Source organism: Vanacampus margaritifer, chromosome 1 (genome assembly GCF_051991255.1).
Source record: "Vanacampus margaritifer isolate UIUO_Vmar chromosome 1, RoL_Vmar_1.0, whole genome shotgun sequence".
Classification (NCBI taxonomy): Eukaryota; Metazoa; Chordata; class Actinopteri; order Syngnathiformes; family Syngnathidae; genus Vanacampus; species Vanacampus margaritifer.
This window is the reverse complement of record NC_135432.1, coordinates 56011446-56034776: the sequence shown is the minus strand read 5'-3', so window position 1 is coordinate 56034776 and position 23331 is coordinate 56011446. Positions and strand designations below refer to the sequence as shown.

Sequence of the window (23331 nt, the reverse complement as noted above, 5' to 3'; positions counted from 1 at the left end):
CCATGACGTCACCGCCGGAGCGAGCAGTGAACTAAAAGAATCGCGCCGGCTCCTCTCCTGCTGCTCCCCGACCGCTCGCACCGCCTCATCCGAGGACGCGTCCACGCACACTCCGCTTGACAGACGCCGCATTGCTGCGTGTTTGCCTCACACATACAAGCCAAGCCAGCACACACGACACGACAAGAGCATGTCCGCGCAGTCCGGCGAGGAGCTCGGCTCGGAGGGCAAGTGGTTCGGTGACGACTACGGCCGCATGTTTGGCAACGAAGTGAAGCCGAAAGGCGGCGAGGCGGCCGACGACCTGGATCGACAATTTCATCCGTACCAGGAGGATGGGAAAAGGCCCCCCGTTGCTATGGAAACTGCATCTACAGGTAAGGCCGGTGCAGCCTCCAAACCTAAAAATAACGATAACAATCAAATGCATTCGTAAACAGGAGGTTCTTTCAGTGACGAGCAACATCCCTCCGTGTAAACAATGCTTCATTCTGTTCATGTCCGCCGGGCCTGCACATATAATCACTGGACGCAACATTGCCCATTCATTCTTTACTGCATGGGAAAGTGGACAATTAGCGTTTCTTGATAAAAGACACATTATTATAAACAGTTCAATGACAACGGACACAAGCTGCATCAAAGTCTGTCTGAAAAACTAGTGATGAGCTGCATTCTGTACCATACAGGAGGCCTTTAGTAGGGTCTTCCTTGCTTTAATTCTTCTCAGAGTACCACCTTCAGTTTAGAATTATTATTTATTTAATGATATGACAAAAAGATACAATATTTAAATAAATAAATAAAAACCTTGATACTCAGCAGATGCTGATCTGATTATGTATGAAATAGCATATCCGCTGTTGCCATGTACTTGCATAAATTTGACCAAAACTTGTTCTCCCATAATGTGACTTATAACCTGTACAACTCAACTGGAGGGAAAACAAAACAAAACAAAAAAAGGTTATGTGGTTACACAGGTGCACACGCCCTCTTACAACTGGGGTGTGGCTGTGTTCAGAATTAACCACCAGTAATGTTCAAACTCAGGTTGAATAAGAGTCAGCATATACAAGACACCGTTTAATGTGGCTTTGATTCATCCCAAATAAAGTTCCGATGTTCTAGTAGGCTTTTCCTGCCTTTTTATGATGGTCCAATGAAAGCAAGGTTGAACTTACACTGTCAACTTCATGCTTTGGGGCTGTTTTTCTTCAGCTGGAAATTTTGGGGCCTTCGTCAGTTAGGATCAGTTAAAAAAAAATTAGTTGTGTTACAAAACCTTGAAGCTTCTTTCAGAACATAAACATTATTGAGAAAATGAATACCCGATTTTGTTAATAACAAACTTTGAAGGCAAAAGTTATTGTTCTGATTGAAGTTCATACGGTGCTGAAGTTGCACTTGATAATTGCTATTTTTTCCCCCACCAACTGTTAGTAAGTCATGTTCCAACTTCCTCCATAAAGATGTTTCGATTAAGTTGATCCTTCTCGGTTTCTATTTTCAATCGGGGGGGCTCACTGTTAGGGCTGGCAAGTAAAACTGGTGCCGGGCACTTTTCATTCACGAATTCACTGAAAAATTTATGAGAAGTAAAAAGAGAAAAAAGAAAAAAGAAAGCCTGGCTTCCTGCCTTTGCTGCTCCTGTCATATTCCTTTCACTGGCTGTCGCTAAGACCAAACAGACATGTCGTACTTCATATTCATCAAATGCAAGCACGTGTTTTATTGAATTGATCATTTAAGGTGCAGAAATGTTCATGCAGTGCTTGATATAAAAGTAAATGATGGGCTGGCTTGTCAGAGAAAGAGTGAGCAAAAAAAAAATGGGCACGTTCAAGTTGTTGTTACTTACATGCCTAGAGAATTATCGTAGGTTCAAATAAAAACATGTCAACGAGGAGAAGTTGGGCTTAAGTGAAACCGTATCCTGACCAGATGTCTCGAATTGCCCATCTAAATAATCGATCCGCTGACCTAAATGTTCTCCACACGCATATTCTAGCCGGGCAACTATTAAAGGCTGACTGAGTCAACCGAAAGAGTCAGACTGAAGGAAAAACAGGAAGTCACAGTAGTGCTAAAACAGGACTGTGAGTAATATTACTATACTTACTTCACAAAGTAACCACTGCTCTGTATTAAATACAAACTACTAGGGGTGGGAATCTTTGAACGTCTCACGATTAGATTCAGAATCGATTTTCGATTAAGAACGATTTTTGCTTCAAAATGATTCGATTGACAATGATTTTTGCTTCAATCTATAGATGTGCAAGGAATTGTAATGATCTACTCCAGTCTGACTCGCTAATGCTAATTAGTGCTCTAGTCGTGACACTTTTATCACTCCAAAAAACGGCTCCACGCTGCAAAAAAAACAACTTTTATTGGAATAACTTGATCGTGACTTTTTCCTTCTACTCTCTAATGTGGCTACAACCGCGTGGAACCACACTGCCTCTCGGTGGCCAAACCGGGTACAACATGAACAGCGCGCCAAATAAAGACACACACATCCTAAGGCAAGACAGTATAAAATAATTTAAATAAAATAGATTCTGAATCATACTAAATGAGAATCGCGATTCTTATGAGAATCGATTTTTTGGGGCACACCCCTACAAACTACACAATACATCTGCTGACTGGATGACTCAGACAGTGTTGTCAGGATGTCATCGGGGACAACAAAGGTGAGGCTGTTGCTCGTCTGTCTGGCTCCTTTCTGTGCGTCTCGGGTGCACAAAGCACTTAGTGGTCTCACATGAGCCAACGTCGAGCTTTTTGGCTGCATGTCGAGAGCTTGGCTCATGCTCCCAAGGGGGTGGGGGGAGGGGGGGGGGGCTAAGGTCTCTTCAGACTTTGCGATGAAGATGAAACGTAGATTAGGGGGAAGTGAGGGTATTCATTGAGAGTGATGCAAGGATTTACCACGATTTCTAATTTCAACTTTTCTACTGCTGACCATGTAGAAAGGAAGTGGCTCTGGGGGCTCTCTGAAAAAAAAAAAACACTTTCTGTTACAAAACTTATGTCAACACAACTGGGAGTTGTCATATTGATGATGCCCATCATCTCTCATGCCTATGTAAATCCCAGAGCAGGTTATTGCAACACAATTAGAGTGATTATTGCACACAAAACTGCATCCGTATTGTTTGTTATTGCAGTAATTTCAGCGAATGCAGACATCTGTACATTTTCATGCATATTCTCCTTTGTGATGCAAGGTGCACTAAAATGACAGCTTGGAACAGACGAGTCTCCTACACACTCATCATTCATCCATAAATATCTAGCCGCCCCCCCAAAAAAAATCAATATAACATCACAGCCACAGAATCCAAATAGCTTTTATTCAAACTGCCTCTACATTGATTTACCTTAGGCCGATGGAACAATAACATTTGCCATGTGTAGCCTGCAGTGATGCTTCTTACCATAATTGTATGCTTCTATTGTTTTGGATCAATACAACTCAGAGTAGTCCATGATTTTCAGCATTGCTTTTTTTTTTCTTATTGACCTCTCCAAGTCATTTTGCACGTACCTGCTCTCGCTCTTATACCGCCTTTGTCATCACCATTTTCTGTTCTTTTAAAGATATTAAAATGGGATAAGTGGCCACATCAGGCTAAACTATAAAAAACATCACAAGTTGGAATAACGAGATGACGGTATAGGAATTCTATATTACTTCACCTCTAAGTACAATCACTCATCTTGTGCTATTATCCTGTATTCTTTTCTCTGACACTTTTAACTGTTAAAACTTGTTCAGTTTTTTTCCTTTACAATATGTTTTATGCACTCCCACCACTAGTCTAAACATGATTTATTGCGTTTGCGGAAATTGAATTAAACAGCAAAATCCACCTGTTTTTATCCAGCTCAGGCGGCGGCCATTTTGCCACTTGTTGTCGACTTAAAATGGCATCATAGTTGCTCAGGTAACGACCAATCATGACTCACCTGTTTTCTGGGCTTGGTCATTCACAGGCACTGTGATGTCATTTTCAAAATGGCCTGTAGCGCCCTATAATGTAATAAATTTACAGCCCCCCCCCCCCTCCTCAAAATTGACAATAGTACAACTTGACAAATAATATATAATATATGTTTATTTTCAGTTTAAAGTTCTACATTTTGTGTTTTGAGAATCTAAGACTGTTATATAAATTCACAGCAAAAATTGGTGTTTTAAAATTTTGGTGCCAAATGGTTCAGTTTATTTTAACGGTTCCCACAAAGTGTATTTTTAACACTGTCTGAAATACATTAACTTCAGTGTTGGAGTTATTTGGAGTTGATTTATTTAGTGAACTGTAAAAAAAAAGAAAGAAGAAAATAAATAAAAAAAGAAAAATAAGTAATATCTACTTGAAAATACCTTTTTTTTCTCCCCCCACACCAAATTTTACAAGGAGAGTAAATTGTACCAGTTTAGGGAATAGGATTGAGGGTGGTGGTAAAAAAATAAAAAATAAAATAATGTATTACAATATCAGTCAGGATATTACATTTTTGTGTGTGAAATTATTACATTATTGGGTTTTGTTACAAAGACCTGTAAATCCCAATAAAGCATTTTTTCTTAAAATTGAATGAAATGAATTAATTTGCGACGTTTTTGGTAGTGGATACAGAGACCACACAAATTCAATACTTAAAACTTTAAAATTGAATGAATTGATGGCGTTTAAACCGCCTCAAAAATAATGTATAAAGACCATCATGAAATCTTACCAATTAACATGCAAATCAAATTCAAAAAAAGGGAAAGTGAGTACAAATTAAGAGGAACAGATATTTTTTTCCAAACCTAAATACAGAACAAAACCAAAAGAATGATGTATTTCAACTCAAGGTGTCTCAGTTTATTGGCTTTTATACATTTTTAGAAATTGTATAAAAGCACAATTTCTGGAAAAATATCATTTGTACAAGGTCATTCTATTTAATTATTTTGATAAATTGTTACTCAAAAAGCGTCTTGACTGTTTGCTGTCATTTATTTTGTGTTGACCTTTTTGTGTGTGTTGATTAGGGACAGATATTATTAAGTTTTTTTTATTTCTGTCTCTATTCATTTCTGTTTATTTTAAAGAATGAAATTATAATTTTTTAATTGAATTAAAATGGCAATTTTCTATCCTTCTGAATTCAGATTTTTTGTTTCTGATCGTAGAACAGCCACATGAGAGTCACCAATACCGATACATTGGATTGATGCAGGGTATCAGATACCTGGTATCGGTACTTATCCATTTTAACTCATTCACTGCCATAAAAAAACAAAAAGGATTATTAAAAATTAGGAGCAAGAGACGATTAAATGTTTTTAATTGTAATTAATCACATGACTTCACTAGTTAACTCACGATTAATCACAAATTCTACTGTATATGTTCTAAATGTACAATAAAAAAATTCTAGGTTTTCATACTGTTGTTAACAAAAGTGGAAAAAAATGTTAAACTAATAGAAATAGTAAAAAAAAAAAAAGAAGAAGTTTATAGCCGTCAACGGCAGTGAATCAATTTTTTTTTTAAGTAAGGACAGAAAATATTATTAAAAAGTCGGGGCATCAGGCGATTAAAGTTTTTAAACGTAATTAATCGCATGACTTCACTAGTTAACTCGCGATTAGTCACAAATTTTATGTACAAAACTAAATGTACAATTTAAAAAAATCTAGATTTCCAGCAAAAGTGGAAAAAAAATTTAACTAATAGAAATAGTTCAAATGAATTTTTTTAAGTTTATAGCCGTCAACGGCAGTGAATGAATTTTTTTTTTTTTAAAAGGAAAGAAGATATAAAAAATTCGGGGCGTCAGGCGATTAAAGTTTTTAAACGTAATTAATCGCATGACTTCACTAGTTAACTCGCGATTAGTCACAAATTTTATGTACAAAACTAAATGTACAATTTAAAAAAAAATCTAGATTTTCAACAAAAGTGGAAAAAAATGTTAAACTAATAGAAATAGTTCAAATGAATTTTTTAAGTTTATAGCCGTCAACGGCAACGAATGAGTTAATTGTGATTTTTTTTTTTTTTTACTTTTACAGGAGATTGAGGGTCTCTTGTACTTCTTGTCATGTTGACATTGGCCAGAGTGAGGAGAGAATTTACAGAACCCTCTAACTTGTGGCATAGCGATATGCTAAATGTACTTCAATCTGCCCGACCCCGAGATGGTCTGTATTGTACTTGACTAGACTGCTTTGATGCACTTGGCATGTTGGCCAGCCATGCACAGAACAGTGCCTACTTTTGTCAATGTGAATAGAAGTGTGTTGAACGGGGCTCGTGCAGTGACATTGGAGGCTGATTTTCAAAGCTTTTGCATGTCAAAATAACCCATTTTCTACATTTTTAGTTGCGAGCCATGTAAACAGAGTCACAAATTCCTGGCATATTAGCTGAATGGCGAAAGGCACAGATGGCCTCCATGAGATTGATAGATTATTTTCCACAAGGTCGTGGAGTGAAATCAAACTCCTGAAACGCCACAGTTTACAAGGCCGCGGCTGGAGTAATTGAATCGTCCCTGAACAGCACATTTTACTGCTCTTTTCAAAGTTTAAAAACCCTGCGAGATATTTGGGGTCTATTTTCAGTCATTTTGAAAAGTCCTTGTGCATTAAATACGAGTTGCCAGGGTATGACCTCGCACAGATTGTCAGGTCGCATTCAATTCAGCGCGACAAAAGCCCCTTCATCACCAAGTATCCGCCAGGACTTTTTGAAAAATAGTTTTTATCTAACCCAGCCATCCTTTCAGTGACATAATTATGTTGGCATCAGTGTGAGAATTCCTCTGTTGTCGCCTCTAATCCCATGCCAGTGCGGCAAAGCTCGTCACAGCCTCGTGGGTCCCAACAGATTGAAAACGCTCCCAGAATCAACACTGCAAGTTTGTCAAGTAACAGCACAGAGCCGCCGTCATCGTGGCCGGCGAAGACCAGCATTTTTTATACTCGTCGCTGATGCAGATGACTTATGCAACACCCGCCGAGCTGTTGTGCTAGGTGGAGAGAACGAGGGGGTGGGTGGGGTGGGGTCGGCCTGACTCAGATTAGTGGCCGATCAGAGCATCGCGCATCAGATCTCTTCGCGCCGTGTAGTGGGTCAGAGTGCTTTCCACATCTGCCGAGGAGGCGGAGGAGGAATTTGTCGGTGTTTTGAATCAGTGAGTGCGAGATTATGAAGGCGTTGCCAGGGTGATGGCTGAGGGGATCTATACGCTAGGACTGGAATAAAGAGGATTATTTGTTGATTCACTTTAGCATCATATCAAGGGCGTTCATGTCATTTGAGCAAACGGCGTGGAGTTTGTTTGAGACAGACCGGCCGCAACATTAGGTACACGAGCACAGCGGCACGGCTTGGGTGCCTAGCGTGACTTATGACTTGCGCCGCACGCGCCGTGTTGTATTGTTAATGACAAAGGAAGAAAGGAAGGGCGGGGGAGGCTTTTAGAGAGGAAGCAAAGGGAGGGACGTCTTGCTCTGTCATTTCAGTCTTCATCCTCCCGCTACTGCTAACCCAAAGGCTGCAGTTTGAAATCTTTTCCCCCCTCATCCAAGCCCAGCAGCTGGAGCCAGACTATTTATAGTGCCACCCCCCCGCACGGGAAGAAGCGGGGGCTGGAGGACAGAAGGAGGGGCCACTGAGACTTGTAGGCAGCGCCAACACAAATATTATTGTGTGTGGGTGCTGGGTTTATGTTTGCTATCGGGGCTGATGTTCCTAAGCATAACCGGTTCAGATGGTGGATATGATACAGGGTGATGGGGGAAGTCATTGTGCACCTCTAGTTTACTTTTTATTATAGGAGTACAGAGAAATCAGAAACGTCTGTTAATAAAACTATAATTGCAGTCATTGTGCTTTTGAAATCTTTCAGAACAATTTTACATAAAAAAAAAAGTGAATTATATTTTGTTCCCTCACTTTTCGCAGGTGATACGTTCCGAACAAAAAAAAGGCGAAATTGGAACACTTAGCATCTCAGGATGTGCATCAACTTCTAAGGGTTTAAAGGGGAAGTTAAAGGGATACTTGACTCATGGAGCCATTTTCAGCAGTAAAAAGTTGATATTTTGTCCTGAATTGTTTTGATAACTTGTTATTTTTCATGTACAATTACTTCCTTTAAAAACAAATGTTTCCACTTGCTGTCGACTGAAGATGACATCACCTGTGCTGAGAAAACCAATCATGGATCACCTGTTTTCTGGGTTTGGTCGGCGAACTGAGCCATGATTGGTCGTTACCTACTTCCACAACACAGGTGATGTCATCTTCAGTCGACAGCAAGTGGAAACATTTGTTTTTAAAGGTATTAATAAATAATAAATAAATAAGTACGTTTTCAAATTCATTCTGGTCTCTCTCTCTCTATCAATGAGTCAAGTATCCCTTTAAACATTTCTTGACAATAGTATGTTATATGTGACCTCACTATTCTAAAAATGATATTATGATTAATATTACATTTGTGGAATATGAGTTAAGTAAAATCTAGCTGTTTTTATCCATCTCAGGGAGTGGCCATTTTGCCACTGAATATGACATCACAGTTGCTCAGGGCTCAGGCAACGACCAATCACAGCTCATTCGTTTTATGAAGCTGGGCTGTGATTGGTTGTTACCTGAGATCCAAACAACTGTGATGTCATTTTCACGCGACAGCAAAATGGCCGCCTTCTGATATTGATCAAAACTGCCTGATTTTGCTGCTTAACTCGTATTCCACGAACGCAATATTAACCAGAATACCGTGTTTAGACTTGTGGGGCTGCATCGAACATATTATTGTCAAGAAAATTTTTTTGGGGGGGGGGCGGGGGGTTGACTTCCCCTTTAAAATTGTCTTGTAGATTCTTACCCTAGCTTATCAGGTACAAAACTTATACTAGGAGGCTAGTATCTTATTTTTGCTACATTGGTGGATGCGCATGATTGAGAACAGACTCTGGTTGTGGCTCTGTGGGATTTAGCAGCAGAACAATCTGCCTTTGTCCACTGCATGGGCACAAGTAGCCTCTGTTAGTGCCGCCTCGCTGGGCTGCAAAACTGAGGCTCCATGCTTCCAGCCTATTACGACATTAAGAATCATGTGACAGATTGATGTCAGATTTGTCTTTTCAAGCTTTCTCCATTTCAGTAGCTATCGCTCTAATTATATTTCACTTCTTTTTCTCCCGCATGTCCACGTTGGACTCGCAGGTGACCCCATGTCAGGCCTGTTCAGGAAGCCTATGAACGATGACGGTGATGTGTACACCTCCTTGCTGTCCAATCAGAGCTTTACATCAGGTCGAGAATCGTCCTACCTGTCTGACAACGTCAAGGCTTCATCTGGGTCACCCGGCTTGGACCACTTCTCCGCCGACATGTATGATTTCAGCTCCAGCGCCAAGACCATGTCCGACCTGTCCAACGACATGCCCAAGTCTTTGATTGTCTTACAAAAGACGGAATCCTACAACTACATGGACATAAGCCACGGGGATGATCGCCATGACCAACAGCAGGGAGCGCCGCGCAGCCCGGTGGACACAGGTTTGAGCGGTCAGGATTCACTGGGTGGCTACATTGATAAGAACCCTGGAAGAGATGAGGAGGAAGAAGATGAGAATCTAGGTTCAGCCCTGGGGTCCCACTCCTTCCCTTATGTGGAGGAGCCGTCTGATGAGGAACCGTCAGACTACCGCTCGTACCGGAACCTCGGAAACACGCCGCAGTCAGCCAGCCCTGTGAAGATCACCCTGACCGAGTCGCAGGCGCCGGCATCCAAGGCCGAGCCTCAACAGCGCCCCCCTCCAGCCACCGGGTGTGATCGGGAGAATGTGCTCAGTGTGGGCCTACAGGGGGTCCCCACTGTGACCCTGTCAGAACCAGAGGACGAGAGCCCCGCCTCCACTCCCAACGCTTCACCTACACGTAAGCTCAGCAGACGTACTGATTATATTGCCTGGTAACAAGCCTTAGTTTGTGGGAACAGATTGTGAGTGAGACCCTCCCTCGGGTCCATCAGTGACCTCTGACCACACAAATGTTCTATTTCATGAACTAAACACCCTCAGCAAAATGTGTAGAAAACCTTCCAAGAAGAGTGAAAGCTTTTATAGCTGTTGATGACAATGGCCAGGTGTCCCAATACTTTTGTCCATAAACAGTAGGGGTAGGCAAAATATGGCCTGCTTCAGTCTTTAATCTGGCATCTGAGCTTTCACATGGTCTGCTCATTGAACATAAAAAACAGCAACAGAAATACTGAAATAAAAAAATAAAAGTATTGTTAGTACATGTTCAAAAAGGAATAGGAAAAAGTAAAAAAAACTTATGACTAAACGTTCAATATTTGTTGCGTTTCATTTTTGTCTAAATATTGGCTACTTAACATTTATTTTTAATTAGTTTATCTCATTAGGTCATTATAATAGAACAAAAGTAACAAACAATTGTATATATTTAAATAAATGTTAAATTAATTATACTGAAAGTTTCATAATACAATTTTACGCAAATGTTTTTCTTTCTTTCTTTTCGCCTTCTTTTTTTATTTTACTTTATTTACATCAACAGTATACGGAAGCATGTTGCGTATTGAGGGAAAAAAATTGCCGGTATTACTAAGTAATTTTTGCGGGGGCTTTGTTTAGAAAAAAAAAAATATATATATATATATATACAGTATGTTTTGAGCTTCTGTTTTTCAAATTTGTATTTTTAATCAGTTTTATAGAGGGGAAAAAACTATTTTGAATTTTTGTTTTGTTATTCTGAATAATCTTTTTTATTTTTTTCCTGAGTATTATTTGTCTCGTTTTCTGAATATTTTTGGGAATATTTTTTTTGTTTGTTTTCCTGAATAATTTCATTTTTCCCTTCTGTCTGCTCTTTTGTTAATTTGTTTGTATTATTTTTTAATGACGGAGAGAAAAAAAATCAGAAGAACAGAAAAAAAGCATCATTTAAAAAAACAGAATCTTATATAAAAAAACAAAGCCTCCCTTCAAAACCTTTTATTTAAAAACTACTCTTTTTTTAATGAATGCAATACAGTTCTATAAAAATGCCCTGTCAGTTTTACTCTGTTTAACATATTTATGAATGACTGATTGATGAATATATTACAGACTATAATACTTTTTTTTTTTTCCCCACAGAAAAAGATTTCCCTTCCCATGATGCATTCAAGGCTGACGCAGTCAAGTCTGCAACTACCAAGTATAGTTCAGGCCCACAGGTCAGTGGCAGGGAGCAAGACGGAAGCAGTGCGGAGTCTGGAGACTCCGAGATTGAGCTGGTGTCTGAGGAGCCTCCCAAGGCCCGTAGCAACCCGTTTGCCGAGCCACCCAAAAGTAAGAGCACCTTCAACCAGTCCAGCAACCCCTTTGACAGCCCCCCGGTTGTTTCCAAGGCTGGTATTGGCCTGGCTGGCAACCACGCCCCACCTGCATCCTACAGCATTCTGCGTGAGGAGAGAGAGGCGGAGCTCGACAGCGACCTCTTCATTGAGTCCGCATCTGAAGAAAGTCCGAAAAGAGAGCAAGGCGTCGGAGGCCCCAGTCTGGGAGCCGGCCCTCCCTCTCCCCTGGTTCCCACTGCCCGTTGCGCGCCTCAGGCTGCGTCAGCCGGGTCCTCGATCATAGAAAAGGTTCAAACGGAAGAGGAGCGCCTGAGCAAGCCTAAGCCTCCGACTGCTACTGTGCCCCCAGAGGTGCGTCCAGACAGGTTCAGTCTGGAGGACAGGAAGACCAATGAAGGCAAAGTGGATCTTGGGAAATGGGCTGCTTCCTTCCCGCTGAAAGGTTTCAACAAACAAAAAGGTGAGTAGGATTTTTTTGAGTTACGGTTTCAATTGACCAAATATGATACAATCTTGAAGTGTTGCTTCTAGAACTGTCAATGGCGTCTTGGTTTAATTAAATATACAATGTAAAGTTCTTTTCACACTGCACTCGGTTTTCTTGGTGTTCACTGAGGGGCAGCGCGCAAGGACGACTTGCCCATATTTGGAAGTGCTTGCCTAACAGCCAACCAGGAAGCACTGTAACAGGATGGCTTTTCTCACTAGTCGGTCCATTTCCGTTAGCATTCTGAAATCACTCCGCCAAGCCCCTTTCCTATCGGATGCACCTTCAGACATCATGCCCATGGCGCTCTCGGACCTTGTATGTCACACCGCAATGCAACGTGACTCTGCTTTCCATTAACATACACAAAGAATTTGTTCGTTGACAGCGCTATGCACGTTGCTAAGTGCAGTGTGAAAAGGCCTCAATTCTCAGTTTTATTTGACAGTAAACTCCAACTGGGAGCAGTATTAAATGGCTTGATGCCTCACTTTGCTCCTTATGGTGAAGTGAGTTTAATTCTGTTCACTAGCCAACACATGGGCATGTACTTATTTTTATGGATAACATAATATATCAATAATCTTTGCAAAAAACATCCACTTTGATACCCATTTTGAAGCCTGAATTTTTTTGAAAATGGGCATCAAAGTGGAAGTTTTTGCATTTGTCATCCAAATGAAGTTGATCTTTTTTTTTTTTTTTGTAAAAAAAGACTGCCTTTTATCAGCCCTATTAGCACTAGGAAAACCTTCCGCGACTTGATTTGTCTGCTGCAAGCTGCTGCATGGCGTGTTGTTTGTGGTGTTTTGTTGACGAGCCAGCAAACTAAACAGGTTTGTTTAGAGAGGTACAATCTTACCCAGCTGCTCTGCTTCCCTGTGCCAAGCACGTATGTGAAGTCCTTGTTGTGAGTCTGCTTCCCCCTAGTGGTGGATTAAAAAAACAAAACCGTTTATTTGCATTTGCTTCACATCCTGACTGTACAAAAAAAAAGGGGACATCAAACTAGACTGTAAACAAAGTAAACCAAGAATGTGGCTGTCAGTGTGCTTCAAGTTTATTTTAGAATGGCAGATATGGTGCATTGGGCAGCATCTGGATCCTTGTTTGTTTGACTATTTTAAATCCTGGGATTAGGAAAAACAAACATGGCAGTCACAGTCAGATGGGGTTCATTCGGTTCAAGCTGCACATTTGATGTTGGAATGTGTTTCTGCCTACTATTGGTCATCTTCACTCTCCCTGTTTACATAATCTGACGCTCTCAAAAGTGGGGCAGACTTTTAAGGTGCCTTGAGGGATTACATTCGCACTTCATGTTTGACAGTAAGGATAAAAAAAAAAAAAAATGGTTGTGTGTGCCAAGTTTTTTTTTCTTAGCTCTGATATAGCTCTTACTGCTATCTTTACTTACTGTGAGAAGATTCTGGAAATACTGTACAAAACAACCAGGTCACATGTCTGTTTATGCACCACTAGAGGGCGCAGTGCGTCTTTGTTCAGCACTGGAGAGGCTGGTGCTCCATCCCCAGTTGCCATAGCAACACTGATGGGCGAGCACGTTTTGTCTGGATCAGAGAATCTGTTTGTTTTTTTCCTCCCTGCCTGACAGTGGGTGTTGGCAGTGTGGAGGCTGCATGAACAGAAGGTGTGAGGTGTGGTCGCCTGCAGGGGCGGGCGGAAGTGGGGGGGCGGGCTCTTTGAGAGCCAAGCTATCCATCAAAGGCGTGTTTTTGTCTCACTGCTGACATCATGGTGACAGTGCAGTTTCACTTTTGTATTCAGGTAGACATTTCTTGTTTCGCTTCTACTTTGTGGTTGGCCTTATTGTGGGGGGAGAAAATCGGTAACTCTGACACCTCCTCAAGGCAATAAACGAGCAGTATTGTGCTTAAGCTCGCATGCACAATGCATGCGTCCCCATATACATTATTAAAGTAGAAGCACTCAGTGAGTCAAAGTAGAAATTTGAATATCTCAGCGCAACCATAAATGTCAGCATAATTAGTCTGCCATCCTGAGAAAGGTCAGCTTTGAAGACAATAATCCTAAATAAATATATCACTTACAATAGTGGTTTGAAAGTAAAAGTGGTGATTTAGTGCTCCAATCAACATGTTATTTTTGCGTTACGAGCTGTTGCTTGGTCTATATTTTTACTTTGTGTCGAGGGTAATGCCCTTACATGTGGGCAAAGGAGAGCCAATGGTTGCTGAAACAAAAAAAACACAATGAGAACAATAGCATGGATCTGTTGTGAGGTCCCAATTCACGGCCAGGTGCTCACACACAGACAAACCCAACCAATTAATAATAAATAAGCAATAAATCAAATGAATTCAATTAATCGTCATTTTAAAAATCGAATCGTTGAAAATTTGCTTAATTGTGAAATCGAGCTTTATCTTCTGGATTAAGCTGTTGTTTTTAATGTTCTGTTACATCCAAATGTAATTGTGAATTGTAATTTTGCTTAAGTGGCAGAATGCTGGATGGGTGCTTTACAAGGCATGTTTACAATAGCTTATCAACTACTAACCCTTAGCTCACGGGCTAACCTAATAGCCGTTCATTCGTGAGCTTGCCGATTAGCTTGCGGGATAATAGCCGCTAATTTGTTAGGGCTAACCATTTACCTGCACGCTAACTCCCAAATAGCTGCTAATTTGCGAGCTAACTGTTAGCTTGTGGGCTAACTGTTCACCCACAGGCTAACCCTGGGATAAATCCCAAATAGCCACTGAAAAATGGCTATTAGGTTAGCCGTTAATCCGTGAGCTACTGTAGCTAATAGCTGCTAATTGCTGTTTATTGGCTGTTAGGACGGCACGAGCAACCAATCAGATGGTGCTGTGGGCGGGCCAATGCTGCAAGGAGTCAACAACGCCCATCGGAGCAAAAATAACAGTTTTTAATATATCGGCCATCAAAACAAAAAAAAGAGGCCGATGCAGATATTCATAAAACGCTGAATATCGGCGCAGATTATCGCCCGGCCGATTATCGGTCTATCCCTAGTCAAAGTCTGTCTGATGATGCCCCCCGCAGCTTTTGTTGTGAAAAGCTAGACGACCAGCCCTTTCAAGACAAAAGCCCCCGCACTCCGTTGGCCATACTCAATCATCACGTCTGGTTTGCTGCAGCAGCGACTGTGATGTTTACAATTTGCACGCCCTCCCCCCCTTTCCTAGCCACAAACAAACACACGTTTGGCGAACCACAGCATCAGTGTGAGCTCGGCCAGCCGGCAGCATCGAGGAAGCCTCTCCATCCTTCCTATCTCCCTCCCTCCCATGCTCCCTCCCTCACTGTGCCACGCGCCTACATCCTTTTTCCACCATTCATGCGATGAGCGCGTGAACACGAGCGACAGAAGAGGCGCACAAAGAAGATCAAGATTTCTTTTCTTTAAAAGAGAGCAAGCGTGAGAACAGGGATAAAACGTGAGCACCAGCATGCAGGCCGCTGCCGACGTGACGAAGAAGGAAAGCTCCTGGAGCGGCTGGAAGGGCCAGGGTACTTTTTTGGATTTGTTTGTGTGTATGCGTGCATATGTTGTATTTTGTGGCTTCCGCGCATGTACTTACATATCTCAAATTTCTTGAAATGTGTATTTTTGTGCGTGGTTTTCATTTGCGTATTAGTCAAATGTTGGAAAACAGAACAATGTCACCTACCTCCTTTTTGCACAGACACGCCCTGATGGCACAATCAATTGTGTTATATGTGAGGGGACAAAACAGGGAGGAGCATGGCGGTGTGATGACAATAACTTGCACACAACAGCAGCATCCTGTTCTTGTGGACATACATGCAAAGACATTTAATATTTAGAAAGGTGCTGCTTTTACATGCCGTACGATGGCTTTTTTGTATGCGAGAGCATCCGGCCAGCACTGACAAGACTGTCGCCATGGTAACCATGGCACACCCATCCCGATTACATCAGCTCTGTATGCTCTACCGCGATGGTACCTTGTAGAGAGTCTGCTAGCGGGTAAAAAATACAAAATAAAAACAAGCATCCTCCGTGTCTGCATCCAGCAGGGAGGAGTGAAAAGAAAATGGCGCGCATCCTACTGGCCTCGGATTTGAGTTGTTTCCAATGTCAGACTACCAGTTTGTCATTAGCCCTCTGGCTGCATGAGCAATTTTGATTATGTAACTACATTGACGTCTATGTAAAGTTATACATCCACAAGCATAGAAATGGTTGATTCTGAACTGACTCACTGTTATTAAACCGGACAAGTGTTTCAAGTGAAGCAGCAACTGATAGAATCACTTTTGATGCCATTAATAAATAATTTTGTTTTTTCTATATATATTGTCATAACATGGTGAAGTCACTCCTTCAAATGATACAAGGATGGAATTAAGATAAATTACACACAAAAATTGGAAGCACCGAATATTACCTGCTGTTGTGTATTGCCCCCTTTTCTGTACAAACTGCTAACTGTTCTATTAAATGCAAAAAACTTAGTTGGATTACCAACTTCCCCCAAAAAATTCTTTCAATAATACACTATGTTCTAATGTGTCTCACTATTCAAAAACATGAAATTCTGATTAATATTGTGTTTGTGGAAAATGAATTAAGCAGCAAAATCGACCTGTTTTTATCCATCTCAGGGGACGGCCATTTTGCCATTTGCTAGCAAATGAAGATGACGTCACAGTTGTTGAGGGCTCAAGTAACAACCAATCACATGTTTTCTGAGTTTGGTCATGTGACATTTGCAACTGAGCCATGATTGGTTGTTATCTGAGCAACTATTATGTCATCTTCAATCAACTGCAAGTGGCAGAAAAGGACAAAATGGCCGCCCCCTGAGCTGGATAAAAACAGGATGCTTTTGCTGCTTAATTCATATTCCACAAATAGAAATAATAATCAGAATACCACGTTTAGACTAGTGGTGCCGCATAGAACATTATTATAAACAAATTTATGTAACATGCCCAAGTTTTCAAGTCCTACCATTAAAACTTCTTGGCAGCAGAAGTCCCCTTGCATGTTTGCACAGTCGGGCTGATGACTTGTTTGAGGCCACAAGGATGTCGTCAGTGATTTAATGAGGTCAGGCTAAACTAGTTTCACTTCAGAAAAAAAAAGGGAAGGGTGGGGGGGATTCATTTTCGTGTCACGGGTGATTATCATTTGAACTGTTTTTTTTTTTTTTTAAATGAGGATGGGAGCTAACAGCTAGCTGCCCTGACTTAGTGGCGCAACATTCTTGACGGAATGCTAAAATTATTATCTGCTCAATTCATCTGTATGCATATTAAGTCAGACTGAAATTAAGAATGACCTCGCTTTTGTTCCTCGGTAAAAGGGAGTGGCAGTCTTGATCTTTACAGGGATGCGCACGCTCGTTATGTTCCTGTACCTCCCCAAATTCGGACCAAATGGATATCTCTCCGCTCCCAAATGAACGCCCTTTCCCCTCCCTTCCTCCAATCTCTCGGTGATAAAATGGAGCGAGCGCCGTAGCTATGGTAACTGCATCAGGCAGGTGTTCACTAGAAAATGGCCACCGTCATACAATTTCAATGTTAACATCAAATGGTAGTTTTGACACGAGACAGTGGTGTCGCCCTAAGCTTAAGAGCACATCAAATGTGAGTGTGCGCTTCTTTGCAAACCCGACCCAATGGACGCCCCCCCCCCCCCCCCCCTGAAGTCCCGTCACTCATCAGACAGCTGCTGATTGGCTGGTGGGGTTGTAGTCACTCCTTTCCTGTGCAGTGTGTGTGGTGGTGGTGGAGCGGAGGGGCGACGGCCCCCCCTCAATGCTCTCCTTTTGTCTGTGAATAAAGCAGCTGCCTCTTTCCTTGTTCAGCCATGGGAGCCGCAGGTCAGTACCCGCTTCGACTGCACTAAGCTAATGCTTTAACCTCTACAGTACGGCTGCGCGGCACCGACCCTGTTGAGTAAAGCTGCTTTGGCTTCACTGTGTGTATGTGTGTGTGTGTATAACTAACAAAGGCGCTACACACCTGTGCATGTGCGTGTCATTCTAAAAGCATCTCCAATAGGCCCAGCTGTTGTCACAGAGCGATGGTGAAGCATGTCGATCACGTTCCCAACTTGATAGATGTGACACGTCGTTACTTCCTGAGAAGAGACAGTGCATATGTTGCATTAGAAAGTAAGGGGGGGGGGTTAAATGTGCATCCACTTTGTCAAAATGAGTCCAAAGAGGTCCGAGGTCTCTTCTGACGACTCCATACATGCCTATTCAGAGACAAGCAAAGATGGCCGTCATCACTATGCCACACACACCTCTAGGGCTAAAATTAGAGCAGGCGAAAAAATAAAAAAAGTTGGACTGCTCGGAGGGCACCGGAGTCGTTCTCGGGAGCGATTCTACTATTCTCAGCTTAGACGTGTTAAGACCCGGTCGGGCCTCAACCCGGGCGAATGCACGGTGAGCAGGTTATTAATGTTTGTGGATCAGCAGGGATGGAAATAATGGTGATAAAAAGATGGCTGTTACCATGGGAACAGGTTTGCGTTTCCGGGTGAGCGGCAGAGGGGGGGCACATCTGGAGCTTGCCCAGATTGTCACTTTTAGGGTAGCAAATTTCTTCATGAATCACCGCCATCCTGCTTATCAGCGTGGCCATGTCACACTGAACCGTTATCTTTCAAAATGTTGCTTGTGCTCCCGTTTTGGTCATCAATTATTAATTCTCGACTTGGGGAATACGTCGCCTGCAGTTTGGTTTGTTTGGACAGGACGTATGTTTGTGTATGTATGAGAGCCGACCAGGTGTTAGAGGTGATAAATATACTGAGAGCAGTAAAGAGGCTTGTATAGCGACAATATGTGGCACCGGGATGCATAGTTGGACTAAGAAGCTCAGTTAGAACCAGAGGTTACATTTACTTGAGTAACTTTTTTGAATTTTTTTTTTACTTTTAAGAGTAGTTTTACCACACAATACTTTTTACTTTTATTTGAGTATATGTAAGAAGAAGTAACGCTACTCTTACTTCGCTATATTGGGCTACACTAGAGTCGTTACCCGCCGCCCCATTCATACATTACCGTATTTTCACGTATGGGAGCATTTCCGCGGACATTAGTGATGTGACATTCACGAACGAATCGAGTCTTTTGAACGGCTCTTCAGTGTGACGATGGGAACCGAGTCTTTATAGATACCCGTTCAAGAAAAGATTATTAAAAACAAAAAGATTAAAATTACTTTTTTTTTTTGGAAAAATTTTAAATTATTAAAAATTCAGGCGATTCAATTTTTTCGCAATTAATCGCATGACTTCACTAGTTAACTCACGATTAATCACAAATTTGATATTTGTACTAAATGTACAATATTTTTTCTAGGTTTTCACACTCTTGTTAACAAAAGTGGGAAAAAATGTTAAACTAATAGAAATAGTTCAAATATTCAGCCGTCAATGGCAGTGAATGAGTTAACTTGTGCCGTTAGCTCTGAAAAAAGCAAAAAAAAAAGAACACTGCTCATTGCGCATGCCTGTTTTAGCACCATGGCAGAAGTTAGAACACAATCTCAAATATTATTTATTTGATGATTTGAAGATGCCAGCATTTGCACATAATTTTATGTTTTTGCCTATCCAATGACATTGTTTTTAAAAATAAATAAATCAGACTTCATGTTCAAGCAGTTACTCAGTACTTGAGTATTATTTTCAGCGAATACTTTTTTACTCATACTTGAGTGATTTTTTTGATGACTACTTTTTACTTACTACTACTACTTACTACCAAACCGAGGGAGCTCAGAAGCCAAGGAATGACATCTATTTGATGCAGATGCGTGGTTCTTCGGGTACCTAAAGAAACAAAATCTGAAAAGTTGTCATGGATCGTAACCCTGCGTGTGTCTGTCCTCACCCCCCACAGCGGTTGACCTGCTCTACTGGAGGAACGTGAAGCAGTCGGGGGCCGTGTTCAGCAGCGTGCTTCTGCTCCTCTTTTCGCTGACCCAGTTCAGCGTAGTCAGCGTTGGAGCCTACTTAGCCTTGGCCGCCCTCTCCGCCACCATCAGCTTCCGCATCTACAAATCCGTGCTCCAGGCTGTGCAGAAAACCGATGAAGGGCATCCTTTCAAGTGAGTGAAGCGCGACCACACCAAATCTCGTCATCCATCTCATATTGATCGACTATGTTTCTGTATTTGCATCCGTGCAGAGGCTACCTGGACATGGAACTCTCTCTATCCCAGGACCAAATTAGCAAATATGCGGATAAAATCTTACTCTACACCAACACCTGCATGAAGGAGCTGCGCAGGCTTTTCCTCGTTCAAGATCTGATTGACTCTTTGAAGGTTTGCAAACCATCTGTTTCCACCAAGGTGGTTAGTTGGGGAAGTTTAATTTTAATGAGGAATGTTTTGGCCACTGCGGCAGTTATCGCTCCTTATAAATACCAGCACATATTTGTCAACATCTGTCCAAAAAAAACAAAACATTACTTTTGGCCTACTTCAGTCAAACACAACATTGTGAACGACAGACTATGATATTTTGCACTGCTGAGCCAATAAGAGCCAGTTTCTCCGTCAATTCTATTATCTACAAAAACACAATATTGTGCGTCCCCCCCCCCCCCCTAATATGAGCAGTTTTGTTTTTATACAATATGATAAGTATCTATACATTATTGATATTTTTTTTATATATATATCACCAACCTCCCCACAATATCGTGGTAATAATCGCATCGTGATATTTTTCGTATCATAATGTTCACATATAGTTACATCCTATGAGTGTGTTTGCTGTGGTGGGTCAAATTTAATTTACATGCGCATGCACATGACTAAAAAAGTATTAATAATACATGATTTCATCTTTCATTATTGTAATTAACCAATCTGTGGATTTAGTGAACCACTCCATCCCTAAGGCCTAAGTCTAATTTGCTTCAATCATTGGCTGGTTATCCTGTGGCACACTTCTATGTCGTCACACACCCGTGACCAAGATGGGATTTTAGCATTCCTCACTGTTCCGTAACGAGCAGGCCATGTTTGGTGGAAACTTTGAAACATCTCATGGATGGCTCTGCCTCTTGGGGCTTTTAAATTCTATTATCGCCTCTGAAAGTGAATCAGTCTTAAAATGTGATTTTTGTGTGCGTTTAGTTTGCTGTGCTGATGTGGCTTCTGACCTACGTGGGCGCTCTCTTCAACGGCCTGACACTGCTTATTCTAGGTGAGGTCACCCTGACTCAAATCACTCCACCCGGTGTTGACTTTGGAGACCTTTTTTTTTTTGTATTACACATTGGGAGCGATACGTGTTAGTGTACTGGATACACTCAGGCTATTTTTAGCATTTATGTAATCATAAGTGGGGCAGCATGTCTTTGTCAAGTGTGTTAGGAGCTACAGTACAGTGTTGTGTAGGTATTTACTAGGGGTGTCAAAATTTGTGCGTTTTTTAACGCACGATTAATGACTGCTCCTTACTTGGAAAGCCTGTACTGTGTAAATTCCAGACGCAACGCAGCAGACAAATCCACGTCAAAATTTTGCAGAATTTCACAAGTTACTTCATGTTAAAGATTTGATAGCTCTTAATATGAAAAGAAAAATGCAGAGCTGTCACCAAAGTTTTACAAATGCAATTATGCCATCTAGTGGCAGAAAATGCCCAACACAAATCAATATCACACTCATTTTTTTTACTCAACATTTTTTACAGTACAGTACTTTAATTTGAACAAAATGTTATGAAAATTATTAGATTACTGTATCAATGTATCACTTTTGTTAACAAGAGTATGAACATTTTTTTGTGCATTTAGAACTATAAAATTTGCAATTAATTGTGAGTTAACTGTTTTAAGTCATGCGATTAATTACGATTTAAAAAAAAATTACTGCCTGACACCACTAGTATTTACGCATTTTTCCCAAGTTAAGTGATTTTGTACGTGCATCGACTGACAATATTTTAACCCCTTTTTATGTGCCTCCAGCTGTGGTTTCCATGTTCACTATGCCCGTGGTCTATGAGAAGCATCAGGTAAAGATTTTCAACCTTAAACCAACAAAAATATTCCCTTTTACATTATTTGTTTGTTTTTCCTCTGCTTGTAGGCACAGATAGATCAGTATGTGGGACTAATACGGACCCATGTCAACTCTGTGGTGGGGAAGTGAGTAATCCGGACATGTTTTATTTCTCACATCACATAAACTTGGTTTATGTATTCAAATGTAAGATTAAAAGCATGTGATGCACTGGAGAACATCCATGTGTCAAAGGAAAAAAACAAAAACTATCATAGTTACAAGTGCACTTTTGTGAGCGACTGCCATCATTCTCCTTATTTGGTAAAAGCTGAGATGTAGGCTCAATTGAGCACCATAAAAAGAGAGAATGCCTAACAGCGACTTAGTCCTATCGGAAACATGCAATTCCTACTTGTTCTCTGTTTCCAGGATCCAAGCAAAGATCCCCGGGGCCAAGAGAAAGGAGGAGTAGATCCGCACATCTCACAGAGGAGGCTCGCTCACCCTTGAAGAGCCCGGTCACCATCAGAGGGGCCGTCACGCTTCGTCATCTTGGCGTTCTCTAAAAGCATCCACTAGAGAAGCCTTCACCCTGTCTAGAGCAGTGTAAACACTAACAACACACAATCACACATTCATAACGCCTCTAGGTAGACAAGTTCACAACTCCCCAAAAAAAAAACTTACGATTTTTTTGTGTTTATTATTCTAAAGTACAAAAGCATGAAGTGGAGCCTTGGGTAAATATTTGGTATATTTCGTGCCGTTTTGAGAACCACGCTATATTTTCGCTTTTGCAGTGCTTACCACAAACTGTACGGTATGGCACAAAAAAAAAACAAAAAAAAAAACTACAGCTAAGTGGCCAGTCTTGCTCTGCTGCCAATGTTCGCCGCTTCATGTTCGAGTAAGCAGATGGGGCTTCTCTCAGTATATGTCTATAAGTATGTATATGTATATACAGTATATATATATACATAAACAATTTCTTTTTGGTGTTTCCAAGCACAAACTAATTTAAAAATATGCGTCTTAGATGTGGTATTTGTAGCTTTTTGCTTTTGTATACCAATAAGGAACAATACACACGCTAATGTTGTACAACTACTATGAAGACAAGGAAGTATCTGTTGATATCAAGCTTGTTTGAATAACTGTCCAACTTTGTACTATGTTCTACTATAATGTGTAGTTCTCTAGACCCTGGACTCTTAACTATTTGCACTTACACTCTGTATTTAATTACAAGAACATGACAAAATAAATGTACCGTGATGAATAACATTTCCATGGTTGACTTACTGATATGGTCACATTTTCTCATCGGTGTTGATATATTTGCCTATTAGGGGGCTCTAAATATAAACAAATCAAGGTAATGAAAGCACGTATCTTGGATTACTGTGTGTGCGTAGTGACAA

General features: G+C 41.1%; 1 protein-coding gene across 3 annotated transcripts; it reads left to right on the top strand.

Moving 5' to 3' along the window:
* Positions 1 to 5: 5 nt before the first annotated feature.
* rtn1a (reticulon 1a) lies at positions 6 to 23194 on the top strand. 3 transcript variants are annotated; one of them, XM_077555472.1, is made up of 9 exons: positions 6 to 377; positions 9249 to 9965; positions 11195 to 11857; positions 19789 to 19996; positions 20077 to 20215; positions 21035 to 21104; positions 21874 to 21920; positions 21995 to 22053; positions 22340 to 23194. In XM_077555472.1, exons 1-9 carry the CDS (start codon positions 191 to 193, stop codon positions 22380 to 22382), a joined length of 2133 nt encoding a protein of 710 aa, XP_077411598.1. In that variant the 5' UTR covers positions 6 to 190; the 3' UTR covers positions 22383 to 23194. The 3 variants fall into 3 exon arrangements, with proteins under 3 accessions (XP_077411598.1, XP_077411608.1, XP_077411617.1); XM_077555482.1 differs by lacking the exons at positions 6 to 377; positions 9249 to 9965; positions 11195 to 11857 and adding an exon at positions 15012 to 15403; XM_077555491.1 differs by lacking the exons at positions 6 to 377; positions 9249 to 9965; positions 11195 to 11857 and adding an exon at positions 17611 to 17748.
* The last annotated feature ends 137 nt before the right edge of the window (positions 23195 to 23331 follow it).